The sequence below is a fragment of the Quercus robur genome, chromosome 5, assembly GCF_932294415.1.
Source record: "Quercus robur chromosome 5, dhQueRobu3.1, whole genome shotgun sequence".
NCBI classification, from domain to species: Eukaryota; Viridiplantae; Streptophyta; class Magnoliopsida; order Fagales; family Fagaceae; genus Quercus; species Quercus robur.
The window spans coordinates 30,856,207-30,879,442 of NC_065538.1; the positions used below are offsets into that span (position 1 = coordinate 30,856,207).

Sequence of the window (23,236 nt, forward strand, 5' to 3'; positions counted from 1 at the left end):
ATTTTTCCCTGAAAGGTTGACAATGTCTATCCGTCTCATAATTGGCATATATTGCTAGTGCATAATCCATCACTGGGGAAATGATTAGAATAAAATATTAATTAGTTTTTGGTTTTAAAAAAAAGTTATATTTATTTTATTTTTACAATATTTTACAATAAATTATATAAAAAGTGTTATTATTAGTTTTAATTTGAATTTAATACTTTTTTTTTTTTTTTTTGGTGTATATAACACTTTGTCTAACATGATTTATTATGAAAGTTTTGTAAAAATATTGTTTACATAAAATTTTTTTAATTTAGATAAAAGTTGAACTTAAAATCTCTTATTTGGGCTATAAAAGATTTCTCTAGTCTGGAACAACTTAAAATCTCTTCTTCTTCCTTTTTTTTTTTTTTTTTTTTTTTTTATTCATAATTGTTTTGTTTTGTGTGTTAGTTCGCCAGTTCAGGATTTAGTTTTTGTACATGTAACAATGTGGGTGGAAGTGCATGACATTCCAACCAAGTATTTAAGTCGCGAAGTAGCTGAGAAGCTCTGTGAAGCAACAGGGAAAGTCAGCACAACTAGAGCCAACTTTAGCGGAGGTAGACCAAGGCAACGTAATGCGGATTAGAGTTACAGTTAACACAACCCTTCCTCTCTGCAGGGGACGAGTCTTTACACTTGAAGATGGGTCGAAGGGCTGGGCATCTTTTAAATATGAGCGCCTTCCGAATGTATGCTACTGGTGTGGACGGTTGGATCATTTTGACAGGGATTGTGATCGGTGGATACAGAGTAGTGGCACTCTAACCAAACAGGATCAAGAGTATGGGTCCTGGATACGAGCATCTTCATTACCGGTATTCAACAACTCGCTGGTAGTGGTGCCAGGTTACTATGAAGCGAGAAAAAAGGACATTGAGAATAGAGGAAACCGAAGGAAGAGCAACAACACGGCAGTGGAGAAGGTGGCAGAGGGAGGCGGTCCGGTGGAAGTCAGGTCTGGTATAATTAATGATCCAATAATTAGAGAGGAAGACGTTATGGACGTTACAAAACAAAGGGGTACAACGGATGAAAATTTGGAACCGGTACAGATGGTAAAGGGTGCCGAGAATCAAGGGGATTATTTTGAGAAGAAAATAAAGGAAATTGATTTGGAGTTAATGAAATTTGAATTAAAGAAGGACTCAGGCAGCGGAGGTGCAGTAAATACGGAATCTGTTGTTGACTTGGAGAATGAAACCGAAAATATTGGAGTTGAGCAAAATCTTTCCAGACGCGGAGTGGAGGCGTGTGAACAATTTAATGAAATTGATAACCACGTGCAAAAGGGTGTAGGAAACCCTAGAGTGCAAGTGACTCACGTGCTAGGTAAAACATAAATGCCATTGGCAAGCAACAGCCCCACGTGGAAAAGAATAGAGAGAAAAGAAGCAAGTACTACCCGTGTAGCTAGTCCTTTGAAATCTTTGAAGCGGGTAGGTGATGAATTCCTTGAATCCGAGTTACCTAGGAAGAAAATACAGGTTTCTCGGGATGATCAAGAACCAACAATTGAAGTGGCGAGGGCTGAAAATCAGTCCCGCCAAGAGCCATGAATATCCTATGTTGGAACTATCGTGGGCTTGGGAACCCACAGACAGAGCAAGAGCTTGGTGATGTGATCCGGGCACAAGATCCCTTAGTCGTGTTCCTAGCCGAAACATGGCTTGACAAAGCTAGGCTGGAGGAAATAAAGGTACGGCTCAAATTTGATGGTTTGATTGAAGTTTCGAGAGTAGGCAGAGGAGGTGGGGTGGCTATCTTATGGAAGAAGGAGTGTGATTTCTCTATTGATACCTACTCCCCTAACCATATGGATGGAATAGTGAATAAGGGGAAGGAAGATGAATGGAGATTTACCGGCTTTTATGGAGAGCCAGACACAAAAAACCGTCGTGAATCCTGGGCTAAGCTGAGAAGATTAAGAAGTAAGTACACTCTCCCTTAGTTGTGTGCGGGAGATTTTAATGAAATCACGAGAATAGATGGGAGGCAGGTTCAGACCAAGAAGCCAAATGGAAGCTTTTAGGGATGTGCTTGATGAATGTGAATTTAAATATTTGGGTTTTGTGGAAGGGAAGTACACATGGTATAGAGGATCAGGAAGGGGTAACACTATTTGGGAAAGACTTGATTGGGCAGTTGCTACAACGGACTGGCTAGATATGTTTCCGGCAACAAAGGTGTTACATTTGGAATGTGGGTCCTCTAACCATAAGCCCTTGATCATTAGGCTAAAAGGAATTCAGATAAAGCAACAAAGACCATGGAGGTTTGAGCAAATGTGGCTTGAGGATACAAGTTGTAGTGAAGTTGTGGATTTGGCTTGGAGAAGACATTTTTCAGGTAACCCGGTTGTTCAAGTGGAGTGAAAAATAAAGGAGTGTCAAGAAAAACTGAAGCAGTGGAGCCGTGTGTCCTTTGGGAGTATTACTCGGTCCATGAAGAAAAAAAACAACAATTGAGGCAAGCGGAACAAAGGGTCATTAGAGGGGGGACAATGGATGCAGTTAATCAGTCGAAGTAGGACATAAATGGGTTATTAATCAAGGAGGAGAAGATGTGGAAGCAAAGATCAAGAGCTTTGTGGCTTAAGGAGGGGGACCAGAACACAAAATTTTTTCACAATCGGGCTTCTCATAGATATAAGAGGAATAGGATTGAGGAGTTGAAAAATGAAGCAGGGGTGGTATGCAAAAACGAAGAGGAGATTTCAGATATTTTGGTTGACTACTACCACCAATTATTTACAACGGCCTCACCAACACACATGGAGGAAGTTCTAAGGGTAGTTCCTTCTACCATCACAGAGGAACAAAATGCCATGCTAGCTGCTGAATATGTTAAGGCTGAAATTGATGAGGCACTTCAACAGATGGAACCACTAAAGGCACCAGGACCCGATGGCTTACCTCTTTTGTTTTATCAAAAGTTCTAGAATTCTATTGGAGATGATGTCTCAGTAGCTATTCTAAAGTGCCTAAACTCAGGTTTTATTCCTCCATCTATTAATCACACTTTCATTACTTTAATCCCCAAAGTAAAAAGCCCTACTGTTGTTTCTGAATTTCGTCCCATATCCCTTTGCAATGTCATATATAAGTTAGCTTCAAAGGTTATTGTAAATAGACTTAAAAAAGTCCTGCCACATCTGATCTCTGAGTCACAAAGTGCATTCCAATCAAATAAGGCTATTTCAGATAATATTTTGGTGGCCTTTGAGTTGTTACACCATATGAAGACACAGAAGTCGAAGAAAGCAGATTTCATGACCTTAAAGCTAGACATGAGTAAAGCATATGATAGAGTGGAGTGGAAATTTTTGATTGAAATTATGAAAAAAATGGGTTTTTGTGATGCTTGGGTGAACCTCATTTATGAATGTATCAGCACAGTGTCTTATTCAATCTTAGTTAATGGGGAACCCAAAGGCGAAATCTCTCCAACTTGGGGAATTTGTCAGGGGGACCCATTATCACATACCTTTTTTTGTTGTGCTCGGAGGGGTTGAATAGATTGATCCAACATGCTGCAAGGGATAATGTTATTCGGGATTTCTCCTTATGTAAAAATGGCCCAAAAATTACTAACCTATTTTTTGCAGATGATACTTTGTTGTTTTGCCGAGCAAGGATGGAGGAGTTGCAAGCCATTCAACACATCCTATCACTATATGAAGGGGCATCCGGTCAAGAAATAAACCGGGAGAAGACAACCCTTTTCTTTAGCAAAGCAGTGCCTGAAGAAATGAAGAGAGACATCATAAGCTTCCTAGGAGTTCCAGAAATCAAGGAATATGAAAAATACCTTGGTTTGCCCGCTGTGGTTGGTAGAAATAAAAGGGCAAGTCTCACTTATATCAAAGAGAGGGTGTGGGCAAAGCTTCAAGGTTGGAAGGAAAAGCTCCTATCTCAAGCGGGGAGAGAGATCTTGCTCAAGGCGGTGGTGCAAGCTATCCCCACATTTGCAATGAGTTGTTTCAAGTTGCCGGTGGGTTTGTGCAGGGAGATTGAAATGCAAATCAGAAAATTTTGGTGGGGTGAACGTGGTAGTCAAAGAAAAATTCATTGGAAGAGTTGGGAGGTGTTATGCAAACCGAAAGAGGAGGGGGGTATGAGGTTCAAAGATTTGGTGAGATTCAATGAGGCTATGCTTGCTAAACAGATTTAGAGACTACAAACGGATAGAAATTCACTTCTATTTAAGGTTTTCAGCACAAAATACTTTCCCACGGGTTCGGTAATGGAGGCAAAAAGCAAGAAAGGCTCCTATGCTTGGCAAAGTATCCTTAAAGCAAGGCATGTCATTGAGAAGGGGATGTTATGGAGGGTTGGTGATGGATCACAGATTAGGGTGTTTGAGGATAGATGGATTCCGGGCTGCCTTCCAACCAAAGCAATACCACGCATGCTAGAATGTAAGGATGATTCCACGGTTAGCTCACTAATAGAGCAGACAACTATGGAATGGAATGGCCAGTTGATTGACCAGAAAATTTCTCCATATCTGGCTCAAAGAATTAAGGCTATCCCACTGTGCAGAACGCCACAGGAAGATTGCACCGTTTGGCCACGAAGCCAGGATGGAAATTACTCGGTAAAGACTGGGTATCAACTATTAGACGAGTTGGAAAACAGGGATGTTGCGTCGGGGTCAAACACTGATGATTCAAGGAAATTTTGGAAGTGGATGTGGAGTTTGAAAATCCCAAACAAGATAAAACACTTTGGTTGGCGAGCATGCACCGAATCACTCCCAACGTTGGCAAATTTGCATCGGCGGAAGGTGGTGCAGTCACCGTTATGCAGCAACTGTAACAGAGCAAAGGAAACGGTCCAACTTGCACTTTGGGACTGTGATCAGGTGCTGGGTTGCTGGGGGTACGGGTTCAAGAAACTTAGAAACCCAGAACAGAGTATGGGCTCGTTTGCAGACTTGGTGTTCTCGGCAAGGCAGTAGGACGTAAATATGGAGTTGTTTATGGTGGTTGCTTGGATGATATGGACCAGGCGTAACAAGAAGCACTTCAACGAGCAGCACCAACCCCCTGAGAAGATCCCTAAAGCGGCAGCAGCATTGCTAGCTGAGTTCCATGGAAATTCTGTTGGTAGGTCCGACAGAAAACTGACCCACACACAACGTTGGGTACCACCAGATGAAGGAATGTATAAGGTGAATTATGACAGGGCTTGTTTTGTGGATGAAGAGAAAGCAGGCATTGGTGTTGTGGTGCGGAATGATCGGGGTCAAGCCATGGGATCTCTAGCAGAGAAAATTGAAATGCCATCGACTGTGGAAGTCTTAGAGGCAATGGCAGCAAGGAGAGTGATGATATTCATGGAGGAGTTGGGTTTGAGACATGTAGTATTTGAGGGAGACTCCGAGATTGTGGTAAAAGCACTAGTAGGCCTTTGCCTAGACCGGTCTAGTATCGGTCATATTATAAAAGATTGTAAGTCCTTAAGGGGTGTGTTCCAAACTTGTTCTTTCTCTCATGTTAGGTGGCAGGGCAACGGTGTTGCACATGCTTTAGCTAGGAGAGCTAGAATGTCGTTTCCTTTGTTTGTTTGGATGGAATATGTTCCAGCCGACATTACCTATCTAGTTTATGTTGATGTAACTTCATAATTTTTCCATACATGAATAAAGTGGCTCCTTTTCTTCTCAAAAAAAAAAAAGCCACCAAATTATTTACTCCATTTTCTATATTAATATTTGAAAGAAAAATAAAAGTCAATTCCTTCTAAAATAAAAAAAAAAAAAAAAATTCGAAAATAAGGTTTTTAATTAACATTATTTTGTAGCCCAAATCTACTAGTGTATATGCACAATATAATTTAAAAAAATTACAATTACACACATATATTGATATAAATTATTCTCTCTCTCTCTCTTTTATTTTAATTATTTTAATTTCTTTTAGATATACTCATAATATTCCTCCAAATATTGTACTGCCTTTTGAACAAGAGCCAACCCGGATTTGTGTTGCCCACCCATTCTAACCTAATTTCGATTTCCCCATAACGCCCAAGCACAGGTCGCTACTTTGGCTGCCTTTTCCGGTGTACTGTCCTCCTCCATAAGCAAGCCCCACATTATTTCCTTGAAGCTACAATCTTGGTCCAATTCAAAAGGTAGAGCTAACTTAGAACTCTCCGACATCTCACGAGCAAACTTGCACGTCCAAAAACAATGGTTCGAATTTTCCGATGCCAACTTACAACCATCACATACATCTTCCATTAACACCCGTCACTGATTGTTTTTAATTGTACATATGCATATGTACGGGTTATACACTAATTTTTATAAAGATAATAATCAATAAAGATTTTCTCCATAATTTTTTACTTGAAAATAATTATCTCTATTATTATTATTTTAATAAAAATTATTATCCATTAATTCTAAATAGAAAAAAAAATTCTTTATTTTATGGCCCAAATTGCAAATTTTAATTCACCCATGTAACGTTAATTTAAATAATGCAGTTGCATCTGACATGACATATTGTAATCGGTTTAATTAAAATTTTTTTTGACTCCTACTATTGCAATTTATTTTTTTCAAAATCCAAATTCATGAGCCAAATTTAATTTTATTTACCGTGTTTAATCATTAATTTTTTTTTTTTTTTTTTTTGCTGAATAATCATTAATGTAATTTAATTAGGAGTTGTTTGCCTTTCCATATAGGTTACGAAATTATTTCCTTTCCCTATGCTAATTATTGAATAACATTGGAACTTGGAAACCTCTTGCATATATATAAAAGTAAAGAAAAGTCACTTTATAAACTAGGTTTTGCTTGTTGGCAGACATCTGCGACTATTACTTCACTCCTAACCCATCAAAACCCTGAATCGCCGCCGCAACCATCACAACTCAACTCAACAAAGCAAAGCCGCCGCCACCGAGATATAATTATTCATCTTTGAGAAGATGGTGTTTGAAAGGAAGCAGAAGAGAAGAAATCTAGATGGTGTTGATGCTCTGGATCGTATATCCCAATTGCCAGAACATATTATACACCACATCCTCTTCCTCATGCCCCATAAAGATGCTGCTCGTACCACTGTTTTGTCCAAGTCATGGAAACAAGTGTGGAACTCACTGCCCAGGTATGATTTCACATTCTGTGATGGAACGTATTATGATAATAGCCCAGCTCACTTTGAGAAGAAAATCGAGAAATTTGTTAGGTCTGTTAATGAAGATTTGTTACCACTCCGTGAGCACAAGACAACAATCCAAATTGTCCAACAGTTTAGGTTGAGGATGACCCTTTGTCATCACAAATATGCCTCTCGTATTGATAACTGGATTAAATTGGCTAATAGAAATCTCATGGAATCGCTATACCTTGAGTTGACCAGCATGAACAAAGTGGGAAGGTATGTTTTGCCTAAGACAACCTTTTTTGTTGAATCTTTAGCCGAATTAACGTTGAAGGGTTGTAAAGTGTTGGGAAACTATTTTGGTGACGATATGATTAAGTCTATTTATTTGCGAAAGCTGACTCTAGAGAGAGTTGACGTTAATTATTTGACAATAACAAAGATCCTACGTTGCTGCCCTTTGCTTGAGGAATTCACTCAATCGAATTGTTGCGTGAAAGCGAAACGTGTTCACATAAATTATGCTCCCAAGCTTAAGAAGGCTAAATTATATGGAGTCAAAAAGATTAAGATTGAAGCTCCTAATCTTGAAGAACTATACTGTAGGGGTGATCCTGGACGATTGGACTCAGATTCGTTTGCTTGCAACAATGTAAAGAAACTGAAAATATCAATGTTCGAAACTTCTAAATTGTTTGAGGACCTTAATTCTAAGTTTCCCCTACTTGAGACCTTGGACTTGCAATTCTACGACTCCAAACTTAAAATTTCCAGTGATAGACTTAAGAGTTTAAGTTTGTTATGTCCTAATAAACAGTTGCCGATGCTTCAGGTTGATTGTGCAAATCTTCATTACTTTGAATATAATTGCAGTGCAATACCGTCCTCATTTTCCATCACTTCTTGTTTTCTATTAAAAATTGAAAATACACTTCGGCTAGACAGTCATCTAGACACTTTCAGGTTTATAACACTCAGACAATATCTTCGAAATTTTATGGAGCACCAAACTTTGACGTTGTGGTTTATCCCCAATTGCACGGTAAGCCCAAAAATATATTGAAGTCTAATTTCTTATTTTGTTTTTCCATTTTCAATATTCATATAGTGATGATATTATGTGCATAGTCTATTCCATGATTCCAGTGCCAGTTCTTTTTTCTTTTTTCCATTTTGACGTTCATACAGTGATGATATTAAGCACATAGTCTAATTCCATGATTCCAATAAACCAGTTCTATTTTCTTACTTTATATACGGGTATTTTTTTAGTGAGTGTTTACAGGTTAATTACATACTTTTCTTCCTTGATCAATTAATAGAAACCTGTTTCCTATCTTGACTTACAAAATAAAACAAGCAAACCCTTAATCTCATGTCTATGAATTGTGATAGAAATACTAAAAGAATAGTATTGTATTATACAAGTAATAAAATATATATGAGTGTATTTATATAAAAGGTAGAGTATGCAATACTAATAATTATACTATATAAGTAAATAAAGTGGATTTAAAGCTCATAGTCTATTATACGTTAGCAAATTGAAATTGTGTACATATGTTGGAATGGTTTGAATTGTCGAATTGGTGGCTTGATATTAGCCAACAATCATCAGAACATTGCATGAACCCATGGTCGAAATATTTGACTTCTATGTTGATAGAAATCTTACACTATTCTCTCATGTTCTGGAACATTTTAGATGCATCCATGCTTCACCTTTTAGCCGAAAATACATGCAACCAAATTCATGCATAGCCTAAATGTATGACTCCATAGGCCATAAATGGATGCATGCATATGCGTGAAAGTATGACTTGATTAACAAAGTCAAAGATATACAATTCCTTGTATGTAAGCTTGTGTGAAGATTTACAGCACTCATGCATTAAATGTGTCATGGATTGCTTAGCCACTATTGTTGACTTCCTTAACAATAGAAATCTCGTGGACGTAGGCATATTATCAAACCACATAAATTTCTTGTGTCATATTATCTTCTCTCTCTCTTCTTTAACCTTGTGTAAACAAATTTATTTCACCAAATTTTCACAACAACATATCATATACATGTGCTTGTCTATTTTTTTGCCTTTTTCCTCAACCAATTTTTTTTTCTTTAAATGTTTCTATCACTCTATTAGTCTTTAAAAATACAGGTTGTGCCTTCTTATTCAAGTTTGTGATACAGCATTTATACAAAATTAATTTCGTGAATAAGTTCAAGATGCTAAAGTTTACGTTTTTGCTTTCTTACTCAGATTTCCTTTTCTCCCGAGGAGTTAAGTAAAGATCTACCAATTCCTCCAATTGCAACTGTTGAGCACTTGGAGTTGGGAAATGTTCCTATAATGCAAGACTATACAGCTCTTTTAGATGGCTTATTATGGAGTTGTCATCCAAAAGTCCTGTTGATACGTGCAGATTCAGAAAGCAAGGAATTCGTAAATGTGAGTAAAATTTAATTCTTAGCGAGGAGAAAAGGGCTTTAAATGTATAATTGAGAAATTTTTTACTCGGGACCGTGTAACTGTTTTGCTTAGTGTTATTTCTGTTTTTCTCATCATTTTATGTATTGTGCGTTGTAGTTCTTATCTGAGACACTAGTTATCAAAGAAGAAGAGCCAAAATGCTGCGGTGATAGTCACATGAAGTGTTGGAGGCATTACTTAAAGGCTGTCAAGTCAGAACCATATTTGGATGGGATGGAGTATGTGAAGGTTTGTCATTGTGATGCTTTATCTGATTCAATTTCAGCACTTGAAATATGCCACTGAATATTGTTTAATTTTAGAATGGATATTGTTGACACAGGAGTGCACATGGGACAAGTAAAAAAGACCATTCTATAGAAGCCTACAAAGATCACTAACATCGATCTAAATCCAAAGAAGTTGGAGTCAGCATTTTTTGGGTCATTTTCAAAGTTAGTTCTCAAACAGTGTGTGGAGGATTTTATGGCTGTTTTACTACGGTCAGCATAATGTACACAGGAACTGTGTATCTATTTGGTTTCCCAAAGTGTATTTTTTCAATTCCAAAGTTTGTTAATTTTCTTGTTCCAAGTTGGGGGATCAGGCTTAGGTCTAACATCCAGTAGTACTAGACCCATTAAGATAATGACAAGTATTTATTTTTGAACACGCGTCATTATCTGACTGGATCTAGTACACTAGATGTACTGGACCTAAAACAAGTCCCTAAGTTTGTAACCTTGTGTATGGATGAAAAGTAGAGAAAATGAATATTCAGTGTTATTTTTAGTATTTGGTTTGTGAGAAGAAGGATGTCTTCTTGTCGAACTCCTAAGTCCTATCCTTCGGTGGATTCCGATAGGTGGCAGTTTCTTTCTTTGTATCTCTTAATTGGATTTCTTAAAGTGGTAAAAGTTTTTATCCATTACTTTGTATCCCTTGGTGGATTCTTTTATGTGGTGAACTTATCTGTACATTGTCAGCGTGTACTTCGTCTTTCCCTTTTACTCTTCAAAACAAATCTAGCATCAATTGCTAGCCTGTCCAGTGACTTGTTCAACTCTTTCAATTGGGGTTGAATCCTCTACAGTTGTAAGGAAGAAAAAAGAAAAGTTTGCGCTGTAAGTTAATGATCAATCTGCATTTGTTTTTGTATATAATATTTTTTAAGAAATTAATCTTTAGAAAATATTATTTGAAATTGAGGTGTTTCATTTTTGTTTACAAAAATCATTAGTATTTTATGTAAACACAGGACGACACAAGGACGAGTGAGATAATTATTATGACACAAAAGGAATGGAGGGAAAGATTAGAGTACAAAGCTATATTGTAGAAAATTTATTTTGCTTTGAAAAGGTGGAAATATATATTTTTTAATCTCTTTTTGGTTTTTTCCATTCCAAATTATTAATTCTCTTACCAAATATTTCCACAATACTAAAAACTGGAAAATTAAAAATTAAAAAAAAAATAAAAAAAAAAAACAAACAAACAAACATCTAAACAAACTTTCAAATTTTATTTATCAAATTTAAAATTAAATGATGAACGTAAACTTTGCTGTTATGTCTTTTTTCTCTGTAATGTGAAAATCCAAAAGAAAGACCTTATTTTTAATATTAAGTGATGCATTTGTCATGTTGCAATATCAAGTGATATATAGAGAGCATCCTATCAAAAAAAAAAAAAACAAGTGACAGAGAACACATGAGAGTCTCCTCTTCAATGTATTCTATCTTTTATGCTGTCAGCATTAAGAATAAAAATTTTCAGCTTGTTGATGCAAAATTTAATTTGTTCAGCAGTTTTACACGGCTAGATGATGGTGGAATATATCACGTTTTTCACATAATTCAAACACAAGAGTTACTAAATTTGTGTTTGGCCTAGTTGCTCTAATGAGAAATTGTTGTTGGTTAGTTTCTTAAAGTACTTTAAGTCGGTTTGTGTTGGGAAACACATGGAAAAATATAGTTTGTATCTCATACAAAAACACGTAATGGAATATAAACGGATTTACTTCATTCATGTGAGATAACATGCAACATCTGAATTTTAGAAACAAAAAATTAATAAGAAGGCGTACCTTGGTACAATGAAATTCAAAACAAATGAAGATTGAACTTGGGAAAACTTTCAATCTTCACTTCGATTCCACAATGTGTCCAAGATGTGTGATGTCTCAATCAGTTCTATACGTATTTGTTCAAGAGAAATAACCAAGTGTCTCTTTAGAAAAGACTCTGAATCTTTCTCTTTTTAATCATATGTATTTTTTTGTACTTGGCTATTACTTTATTTAATAATTTTTATTAAATAAATAACTGATTATCTAATTGAGTTAGCCTTTTGGGCCAGTCCAATTGGGTTTTATTGTGTGGCTTGGAGTGAGACCAAAATTGACAAATAAAACTATAACTCCAATGAGCTTTGGACTTATCTATCAACTCTTGACAAGCCCAAAGTTATCATTAATTATATTTAATACCACTATATAAATATAATGGCACTCTTGGCTTTATTAATAAATTATATCCCAAAACTTTATTAAAAAATTTAATCATTTCATAAAAATATTCGTAGTAATACAAAGTCATAATATGTAATTGTCACTTTGAAAATTACTGCCTCTTGATCCTTAAGTACTCGATTTAATTATTTAAGTTATTAATATATATTTTATGAAATCTAATTTTATAAAATATAAACTTTAGTGACTCTTTATTAAAGTGGTTAGGCCTAACACTCTAAATAACCAAACTCATTAAACTTATCTCAAGGAAATATTTTATCTCTCTATAAAGAGACTATGCATTTCATCTTAAAAATATGTGTTCCTTCAACATTATGTGTGGTTGCCCAACATACTAAGGTTTTGAACGCTTGTTTAGATCTCACTTCTAATATATGAAAGCAACCTACATTTCATGATTGGATTTACTATTCCCTCAAGATTGAGAGTTTATGTAAATGAAAGTTGTGAGATTTATTATTGATTTGACAGTCGTTAATAAAATAATAAATCTCATAACGGTCCAATTCAATATTTTTTATACACTTAAAACATATTAGCATATCAATTAGAAGTCTTCAGTTTTATTATTAAAACAAATCATCTTAATTGACATGTTATAGTCTTTGCAGATGAAATGCCCAATTTCATCACTGACTACAAACTAAAATTTTGAGTTTGTAAAGAACTTGTGATTTATATTTTCTATGACTAAATTACATAAATCACATACTATGCATCTCAAAGACTATATAATAATGTCCAAATATTCATGCTACCATTATTTTAGATAATAATAAAACAAATTTATTACATAGAATATAATGTCATACATAGCATACAATAAGATTTTAGGGCATTAATCTTGACAGTTTGAAGTTGGATAGGACCATTACCATATAACAACGTTGACAAACACATAGCAGGATTATTAATTCTAGTCTTCTATATATTTTTTTTCCTAATAATAAATGGGGATTATTATTTCTAGTTGATGCTGAAAAATACACAAGTTATGAAACTTTGTATGTATTAAAAAAAAAAAAGTTATGAAATTCCTGATTTTTTTTTTTAAAATCAAATATTTTAAAGTGGTGAGTTCTAATTAGTTCGACTAATAAAGTCTCTGATAGTTGAATAAGAAATTTGAGATTCAATCTTCGCCTACACCAAAAACCAATTGATATTTTGATCTGACAATAAAGAGCTATCATTAGGAGCAAATGCTATAGATTAAAACTCTCTCAAAATATTTTGAAATGAACTTATGTCCTTGAGAAATTAATTAAATATTGTGGGTGAGCATTGTATCTACAAATATTTTTGCTTGATAAGTTTGAAGCCCAAAAGTCATTTGAATACCTTTGGTGCATACCACCAGACTGAACTTTGAATTATGTACTGAAAATCTACGATTTATCATTTTGGTTAAAACGACAGCGTAAAATGCATGATATCATTCTTACTAGAAATAGTTCAGACTGAATAAACTTTTTATGACATTGGCTATGTACATTATTTTTTCATATACAATTGAACTTGTTGAAGTGAAAAAATATACCGCCATCAAGCCAGCCCATCAAACTACACTTGCTGATTTATTTATTTATTCTATTTTTCCCAACTAGCTTAACGGCCAAAACTTGTTGAAAAATTTGTTCAAGGAAAAAAAAAAAGTAGATCAAGCATGAAACCTAAGCCACCCCCTTCTTGAAAAGCAAGCTATTCTAGAGAGAAAAGTCTAGATTCAATGTATATCAGAATTGCATTATTGATTCACTAACTAATAAGATTACAAGCAATGAGATATTTATACATGAGAATTTCCCTAACAAACTCTAACTAACTCAACGGGATATACTCTTGGAATAACAGAATTTCTAATCACTAATCACCACAGGACACGTGGCATCTTAACCATACCAAAATTGGCACTAATCATCCCTTACCAAACTACATGTCGTGTGACTCAACTTCCATAGAAAAGCTGCAGGTCGTTTGCTCTATTGCTGCACCACCAGAATGCTTTCTGCAAAACCAACACCAACTGCACTAAGCTTGCTGTGGCTTTACATCCCCCCTCAAGCTAAGGGGAGGAACTCCCATTAGATTGGTGGGCAAAGCATGAAATCGAGGTGTAGGAAGAGCCTTATTTGTAAACGAGTTAGCCAATTGATCATGAGTAGACATGAACTTAACTAGCATGTCCCTATTAATAACCTTTTCACGAATAAAATGATAATCAACTTCTATGTGTTTTGATCGAGCATGAAAAACAGGATTAGAGGCCAAAGAGAGGGCAGTAACATTATCACACCATAAATTGGGGGATGATGTAAATAAACCCCTAAATCCTTCAAAAGCATTCTCAACCAATAGAGCTCAACTGCAGTAATAGCAAGAGCTCTATACTCAGCCTTTGTAGAACTTCTAGAAACAGTTGGTTGCTTTTTGGCTGACCATGTAATTGGAGAATTGCCTAAGAAAAACAACCATCACTGTAATAGAGCTCCTGTCAATAGGGTCCCCTACCCAATCAATTCTAAAGGAAAAGTGGAATCTGATACAATGAAGCATTATCAACACTTGGGCTGAAGTCCCTAGACATTGAAGCACCACTACCACTACCACTAGAACTCGAAGCTCCATTTTGACCCACTCTCTCCACATACAACCTCTTCAATGCATCCCGAACCTTAGAGCTCATCACATCCCCCTTGTCCTTTCCATACCACTCCCTAAACCAAAACTTTACATACTTCAATCTATACCTTGGGTCTCGAACAACAGTAAAAAAAGCATCAAATTGATATTATCTATACTTCCCCAATACTTATCATATATTTTTTTCATCTCTATCACCATGCTCCTCAAAAGTGGATCCCCATCAACACTACACAATTGTTGTAATTGATCTTCAATGCTAATTAGCTCATGGAAGTATGTATTAAAAGTGACAAACAAGGACCCAAAAAATCTAAGTGCCACCTCATAAAATATGCTAAGAAATTTCATAAAGGTCTTGACGTTTTCCCAATCAAGACAATTAGGAGGACCAATGGGCTTTTTCCCATTCCCATCCACTTCACAAAAATAAAGTTTGTAATGTCCATCCTTCTCTTCCAACCTATCAAATGCTCTCACAAATTTCAAAGCATAATTTAACATGAGATAAGTGGAATTCCACCTTGTTGGCACATCAAGGGACAACAAACATTTGGCTTTGATTTTCTCATTTTCAACACATTCTCGAAACTTCTTAATCCTTGCGGGAGATGCTCTCACATATCTCACTTACCACCCAATATGCTACTATTTCTTTCTTTTGTTTTCTTGTGCATATAATCAGTTTAGAGCCAGCATTGTCCGTGGTAATTGTATACAACCAGTCTATACCCCACTTCAACAAACATGACTCAACCGCTCTACTTATGGTGTCCCCTTTGTGATTAGCTATAGGGCAAAAGTTCAAGATTTTCTTTTGGTAAGTCCAATCCCCATCAATGAAGTATGCAGTGACTACCATGTAGTTCAAGTTTTGTATGGATGTCCAAGTATATGTTGTCATACAAACCCGTTGCCCAACAAAAGCCCTTCTCAAAATATCCACCTCACTAGAATAAATCTTCATACAAGCCCTTGCAATGGTAGTGCGATGGGGAATAGGAAACCTAGGCTCAACTATTTCCATAAATTCTTGAAAGCCTTGACGCTCCACAAATTTAAAAGGCAACTAACTCATCAATAACAATCATCCTTGCCAATGCCAAACTTATCCTCTCTTCACCATAGTTTGCAACCACTAACACATTTGAACCACTTTCCCCTTCTCTCTCGACTTGGAAAGACAAAGTTTTTTGCTTATCATCACGGGAAAAAGGCCACTTCTTACACACCTTTATGTGTTGCAACATGCCCAAAGTATCATTTTTCTTACCATGACATTTATATTGATTTTTACAATATTTGCATTCAGACCTAGGATTATTGGGAACAGAAACAGCCAACTTAATGAAGTGCTGCCATACTATAGACGGGTCCTTACCACCTTATTTAGGTGATAGTGGGGGAAATGATGCACTAAGTCCAATTGGTGCTATAGGTTCAGGTGGGTTAGGTTTAGCACTACCAAGACTAGGAGGAGGTGGGTTAGGGTCCCCAGGGGCACCAAATCCAGGTGGAGTATCGACATTCATCTAATAAAAAAATTTCCAACCAACAAAAAAACAAAGTTTCCACAACAATATCAAATTATAATTTTTCCAGCAAATACAATATCAAATAGCTCACTCTCAATCAATGAATGTCACAACTAGATCCAATAATAGCAATAACTAATCAATTTAGTTACAACAAGGCAACAATAACAGACTAACAATCATTAGTCATTACTCAACAATTCATGTCACTAATATTAACAACAATTCAGAACTAGAGAATTAGCTTTTATTTTATATTTATATTGAATAAATATAAAATAAAAGCTCATTTTATATATATAAACTTAAAGTAGTTGTTACTAAGTACTAAATATTTAAAATCAAAATGTTGAATATAGTGAGTAATTAGTGATTACCTCTCAGTGAAGGATTGAAAGCGTGAACTCTTTCAATCTCTGTCTCCCTCAAAAATTAAAATGCTAAAGAAAAAAAAAGGTTAGCACTAGTACTTAGTAGATTGTGACACACCGAGTCACAAATTAGCTAGCTCATGCAATGCAACTATGCAAGTTACTTATAAAGAATTAAGTGTGACTAAAGTAACAATGTAACAGTAACACTCCAAAGTTCAAAGACTCTAAACAAGTGCCAAAAAATAAGTGGGACTAAAGAAAGTTACTTAAGACATATTAAAGTAAGTTACTTACAACCCTAAGACATATTAATTTATTAAAGCAGTCGATTCAATCGTTTGACCCTAAGACAGTAAGACATATTAGAGTATTAAACTATTAATTTTTTATTTCATTATTTTTTAGGGGGCTAAGTATTAGACTATATAATAATAATATATATATCTCACTTTCATATGATATGATATTTTTTTGGGAGGGTATACACTATACACAATACAGTATATTTTAGTGGAGAAATGTATATTTAAATGGGCTAGATGAGAGATATCTGATAAGGTCCAAATCAATTGTGGGCTTAGCATGTATCTTAGTACCGAAACAAGTTTACTTCACTAATCAAACAAAGAGAAAAGAAAGTAGAAACTAGAAATAAAATGGTGAATCATGACTGGTGGCAAAGTAAAACTCCACTGTATTCATCAATTTCGGTCAACATGCAACGTGAATGGATACATGTAATCAACCAACAACTAAAATGTTAATTTTCTTTGCCATCGTGATCTACATTGTATGCCTAGCTAATGAGATTGCCGTGACTGGTGGCTTACCGTTGCTGGTGGCTTGCCGTTGGTTTGCCGTGACTGGTGAGCAAGCGCCTGCTGCTGGCTGCTGCAGAGGCCAGCCGTGACTGGAGGCATCACACAGTCACTGCTCAGAGGCAAGGCACAGTCAGGACTCAGGCGAGAGGCGAGAACAAGAGAGAGAGTTAAAGGGTTATGGTCACAAAAGAATGAATTTATACTAGGGCAGAATCTGAAAACCTAGCATAAAACGGCATTGTTTTGTCTCTCTTTTTTTTTTTTTTAATAACACCCAGATACAACGACGTTTTATTAAAAAAAAATGAGAGACAAAACAATGCCGTTTTATTAAAATGAGAACCTGTGAACGAACGACGCCGTATCTACTATCTAAACTAAACAGACTAAACTTGGGAGAACAGAGAACTCAAAAGAACTTTAGAAGCCGAGAAGTGGAGAACGATATACATACAGGTATCGGTTCGGTTTAGCATGTATCGGTTTTGAATTTCCAGCTCCGATGACCACATCGCACCGGCATCGGGATTCCCTTCGCAACGATCATTGGCATCAGTTGCAGTGGCAGTGTAGGACGATTGGCACCAATCGGTTGGATCGGTACCAATGACTTTCTGCTCACCCCTACCATAGATGGCCTAGGAGATTGTTTAAGACCATAGATGGCCTTATGCAACCTGCACACTTTTCCAGACTCCCCGTTAGCAATAAACCTAGGTGGTTGCTCTATATACACCTTTTCCTTCAAATCTCTATTCAAGAAGGCATTTTTAACATCTAACTGAAATAATGGCCAACACAAATTTGCAGCCAAGGAGATCAAAATCCGGGTAAAAACAAATTTAGCAACAGGTGAAAATGTCTCAACATAGTCAACACCGTATGTCTAGGTATACCATTTGGCAACCAAGCAAGCCTTCAAACACTCAATAGAACCATCAAGCAAATACTTCACAATATATACCCAATGACAACCAACAATAGTTTTCCCTGGAGGAAGAGAAACTAAAGACCAAGTAGCATTTTCAGAGAGGGCAGACATTTCTTGCTCTATAGCAGACTTCCAACCAGAGATGGACATAACCTCCTAGACAAACTTAAGAACAATAGTAGAATTCAAGGATGTGGTAAAAGCATGGAGAGATGAAGACAAATGACCATAAGAGACAAACTGAGAGATAGAATGAAAGGTACAAGAATGCTTACCTTTGCGCAAAGCAATTGGAAGAGAGGCGAGATCAGGAAGCGGATCTCTAGGTGGGGAAGAAGTCTCTATTAGAGATTTCTGCCAACGATAATACACCTGGAGTGGTTTCTGAGGAGATTCAGTATGAGACACAGGTGGCAAGAGAGGAAGACAAGGAGGAGAATTGTCACTAGCAACCAAAGGAGAGGAATAGAATTGAGATTCATCACCTGTTACATCAGCACTAATGAAATGATGATGATGAGTAGGAGAGTAACATCGGTATCCCTTTTGACTATGAGAATACCCAAGAAAACACATTTAATGGATCTAGGATCAAGTTTGTCACCTAAGATATGAACATAGCACACACAACCAAAGATCTTAGGAGGTAGATGAAACAAATGTGCATTAGGAGAGAGCACAATATAAGGGATTTGACCACCTAGAATAATGGAAGGTATATGATTAATCAGGTGATAGGCAATGAGAACAACATCACTCCAATATGATTTGGGAACACGCATATGAAACATTAAGGCACAAGTGACCTCCAACAAATGACGCATTTTACGTTCTACAACACCATTTTGTTGTGGAGTATGGGGGCATGAAGATTGATGAATTATATCATGATCTTCAAAAAAATTGAGACAAAGATGTATGAAAATATTCACGAGTATTATTAGACCAAAAAAGATGAAGTGAAACATTAAATTGAGTCTTTATTTCCACATAAAATTATTTGAAAATTGAGTACAATTCAGACATTTTTTTTTCATAAGATAAAGATAGGTAACTCTAGAATAATCATCAACAAAAGTGACAAAATATCTAAATCCCAACAATGAGGGAGTGTTTATTGGACCCCAAATATCATAATGAACTAAATGAAAAGGACTATTAACACGACTCTCACACCTAGAGGCAAAAGGCACCCTATGGTGTTTACCCAATTGACATGCTTCACATTGTAAGGACTCAATTTGACGACACGACGGGACTAACGACTTCAAATTTTGGAGAGATGGATGACCAAGGCGACAATGATGCTAAAGAGGCGAGATAGACAAATGAGAAGCCACTAAATTGGAAGAACCACACCAATCCAGATAATAAAATCCACCAATTTCATGCAATTCAAAAGTTTAGTAAGCTTACTAATGGACAAAAGATTAAAAGGAAAATCAAGAATATATAAGATAGAAGAGAGAGAAAGATTAGGACTGAGATTGGCAGTGCCTAAACTAGAAATTGTAGTGGTTGAGCCATCTGCCAATATAACATTGGGAAGACTACTAGAGTGCTTAAGGTCAGAGAGTAAGCCTGAGATACCTGTCATATGATCAGTAGCACCTGAGTCAATGACCCAAAGGTCCTGAGTGGCAAGACAAGCAATGGAAGTACCTTGGTGAGCCAATGTAGTAGTAGAACCAGACCCAACGGAGTTAGACTGCAAAGATAGGAGGTCATTGTACTCTTCCTCAAGTATAGAGACTACTCTGGATGTTGGTGGAAGTGACTGTGAAGGCAGTTCTTCAACTTGAAAACTATATTGGTGAGCCGAGGGTTTTCCATACAACTCCCAATAGAATTCTACTGTATGATTCTCACCATGACAATAAGTGCACTTACAAAGCCCACGTCCTCTACCACAACCCCCTTGTTCACTACCACAACCCCCTGGTCACAACCTCCACGACCACCTCTATTACTCCCCATATAAGTGGCAAAGGAAGATTTATCACCAGAAGGTAGTGCATCAGTGTTGGGGGAAGGGGTGATACTAGAGTTAGATAATGTTGCCTGTCTAAGTCTGCCAAAAACTTCACTCAATGAAGGGAGGTTAGGACTAGCTAAAATTTGTGACTTCACTGGATTCAAACTTTTAGGTAATCCAAAGAGAAAGCTAGCAACATGCATAGAATCTCGTTGTTTCTTCATTGATTTAATATCAGAGGAGATGGGCTGATAAATATTGAGTTCTTCGCATACACCCTTAAACTTGTTATAATAGTCTTCCAAAGACAAATCACTCAGACTCAAATAGAAATAATTTTGATGAAGATCATAAATCCATTTCAAATTGTTAACACCAAAATAAAGTTCCTTGGCCTATTCCCAAACAAATTTAGCAGTTGGTAAGAAAACCAAACTACAACTAATCTTAGACTCCATGCTATTCCACAAGCAACTTTTAATTTGTGCATCTTCAACTCTCCAATCAGCAAATTTAGAGCCCGTAGATATAGGGGGTTCACTATTCATGTAATCAAACTTCTTTCTACCAAGAAGAAACACTTCAACTACCTGGGCCCACTAAGCATAATTACTTCCATTAAGACAAATGGAAGTAATAGATAACATATAAGGAGATAAGAAATAATTAGGGGATTGAACACTATCTTTGGTCTCCATAATAGCAATCTGAAGAACAAACTAACACTAAATAAATATGCTAGTGAACCCGGGGGGGAAAAAAAAGAAAAAAAGAACCACACTTACAAATTCAACACCAATATGCTACAACCAGTCGTCAAATCCAATAGCAACACACACAATTCCAATCAAGGCAGCAATCAATCCATACCAATAGTAACATGCCCAATCCACCACTAAACAATAACCAACAAAATTCAAATCCAACAAATCAACCCAAAGCTGCCTAAACAGAGAATCAGAATGTAGGGAAGAAAAATAATAAAATCAAACCAAATCAATCAATGGTCGAAACCCTATTTCAAAAAATCTAGTAGTGGTGCTAGGGCACAGAAGCGACAACGCGAGGGTCGGCGAGTGGGCTAGGGTGGGCCACTGGAGGAAGGTGAGTAAAACCATGCCTCTCTCGTGTTCAGGCGACGTCAATCTGGTGTCGCGAGACCCAAGAGAGATCATCGGTGCTGGTAACTCCTCCAGGCACTAAATCAAAGTCGTCGAAGCTAAGGATCATATGATGGTGTCAGAGCGTAGCTTAGGTTCATTAGGGCTATGGATCGACTATTATGGTGGCCGACAAAGGTGATAGCCATAGGTGGTGGTCGGAGTGTTAACAGTAGTGGGTTGGACACTTTGATATAATGTTTAATTATTTAACCACACAATTCTAACAAATATATTAAAATAAATGCAATAGAAATATAATTTTTCAAGACTAAAATTGATAAAAAAAAAATCTAACTAAAATTGATTATATCATATACAAGCAAATTTAGTAGAGTAATCATATTGTCAATTGAAATGTAAATGTTAGAAAACTTGAATTTGAAAACATGATTAGTTTACATGAAAATTGAATTATTTTAATTATATAAATTAAAAATTAGATAAATAACATTTCACTTAAAAACTCTACAAAAAAAACAAGGGCTATAATGGTGTGCTTTTTTAGTGGTTTACAAAAAAAAAAAAAAAAAAAAAAAAAAAAAAAAAAAAAAAAAAAAAAAAAAAAAACCTTGCAATAGTGTGTAGATGACAATTTAAGTGTAGAGTAAAATAAGAATTTCAATATTTGTTAAAACTTATTTTAAGTTAAAAAAAAAAAAAAGGTGAGATGTAAATAGCTTTCCTTTTAGGAGAGATAAGTCATAAGTGAGATGATAACAGAAAATCTCAAGAGTGGAATTTCAAGGTAAAGGAGTAAAGAGTCGTAGCTCAAGAAGTAAATCCTTTATAAAAAATAAATTAAATTAAATTAAATAACGTGTATACCTAGGGTTTTTCCCTACTAACAAAGAAATTGGGGAAGCGTTAGCGCCGCACTGATAATACGGTTACGAGTATATAACTCAAAGAGAGGCTCCAACTGTTGCATATCAAATCTATACAAGCAAATAAAATAAAAAATAAAAAATAAAAAATAAAAATAAAAAAGAGATGGATATTGAAAAATGTGTGATTGAAAGGAAGCAAGAGAGAAGAAAACTAGATTATTGTGCTCCGCTGTTGCATGTTGATGCTTTGGATCGAATATCCCAATTGCCAAAACATATTATACACCACATCCTCTTCTTCATGCCCCATAAAGATGCTGTTTGTACCACTTTTTTGTCCAAGTCATGGAAACAAGCATGGAACTCACTCCCCATGTATGATTTCTCATTCTATGATAGAATTCATAGAAAGGATTATTGTAATAACCCAAGAAAAAGCACTAACCACATCTGCGCTATACCTCAAAAAGACTAGTCACAATTAAGGCTCCTTGTAGTTGTTAATAAAGCTCAGATCTACCCAATAAATACCCGATATGGGACTCATCACACACCCACACAATCAATCAAATTGAGACATCACAATCTCCCCCACTTAAATCCCTAACATCCTCATTATGGCCCACTTTGTGGGGTAGTGTCTTCGAGCCCACACAAGGTTACCAGGCCAGCTTTGATACCATATATAATGATCCAAGGAAAAGTGCTAGCCGCATCTGAGCAATACCTCAAAATGACAAGTCACAATTAAGGCTCTTTGTAGTTGTTAATAAAGCCCAGATCTACCTAGTAAATACCCGA

General features: G+C 36.0%; 2 protein-coding genes across 2 annotated transcripts; both read left to right on the forward strand.

The window, feature by feature from the left end:
• The first annotated feature begins 5,001 nt into the window (after positions 1-5,001).
• LOC126728099 (uncharacterized) lies at positions 5,002-5,661 on the forward strand. The gene has a single exon (XM_050433969.1). It carries the CDS (start codon positions 5,002-5,004, stop codon positions 5,659-5,661), a length of 660 nt encoding a protein of 219 aa, XP_050289926.1.
• A 1,316-nt stretch (positions 5,662-6,977) lies between these two features.
• Positions 6,978-9,933, forward strand: LOC126728101 (F-box/LRR-repeat protein At3g26922-like). The gene is made up of 3 exons (XM_050433970.1): positions 6,978-7,985; positions 9,418-9,606; positions 9,745-9,933. The coding sequence occupies exons 1-3, from the start codon at positions 6,978-6,980 to the stop codon at positions 9,931-9,933; spliced, it is 1,386 nt and encodes a 461-aa protein (XP_050289927.1).
• The last annotated feature ends 13,303 nt before the right edge of the window (positions 9,934-23,236 follow it).

Bases quoted from the DNA above. Each gene is read 5' to 3' on its own strand.
- LOC126728101 (XM_050433970.1), top strand. From the start codon at position 6,978: ATGGTGTTTGAAAGGAAGCAGAAGAGAAGAAATCTAGATGGTGTTGAT. The intron at 7,986-9,417 runs GTTGATTGTGCA...TTTCTTACTCAG, and splicing joins AACAGTTGCCGATGCTTCAG to ATTTCCTTTTCTCCCGAGGA. The intron at 9,607-9,744 runs GTGAGTAAAATT...TGTGCGTTGTAG, and splicing joins AAAGCAAGGAATTCGTAAAT to TTCTTATCTGAGACACTAGT.
- LOC126728099 (XM_050433969.1), top strand. From the start codon at position 5,002: ATGGAGTTGTTTATGGTGGTTGCTTGGATGATATGGACCAGGCGTAAC.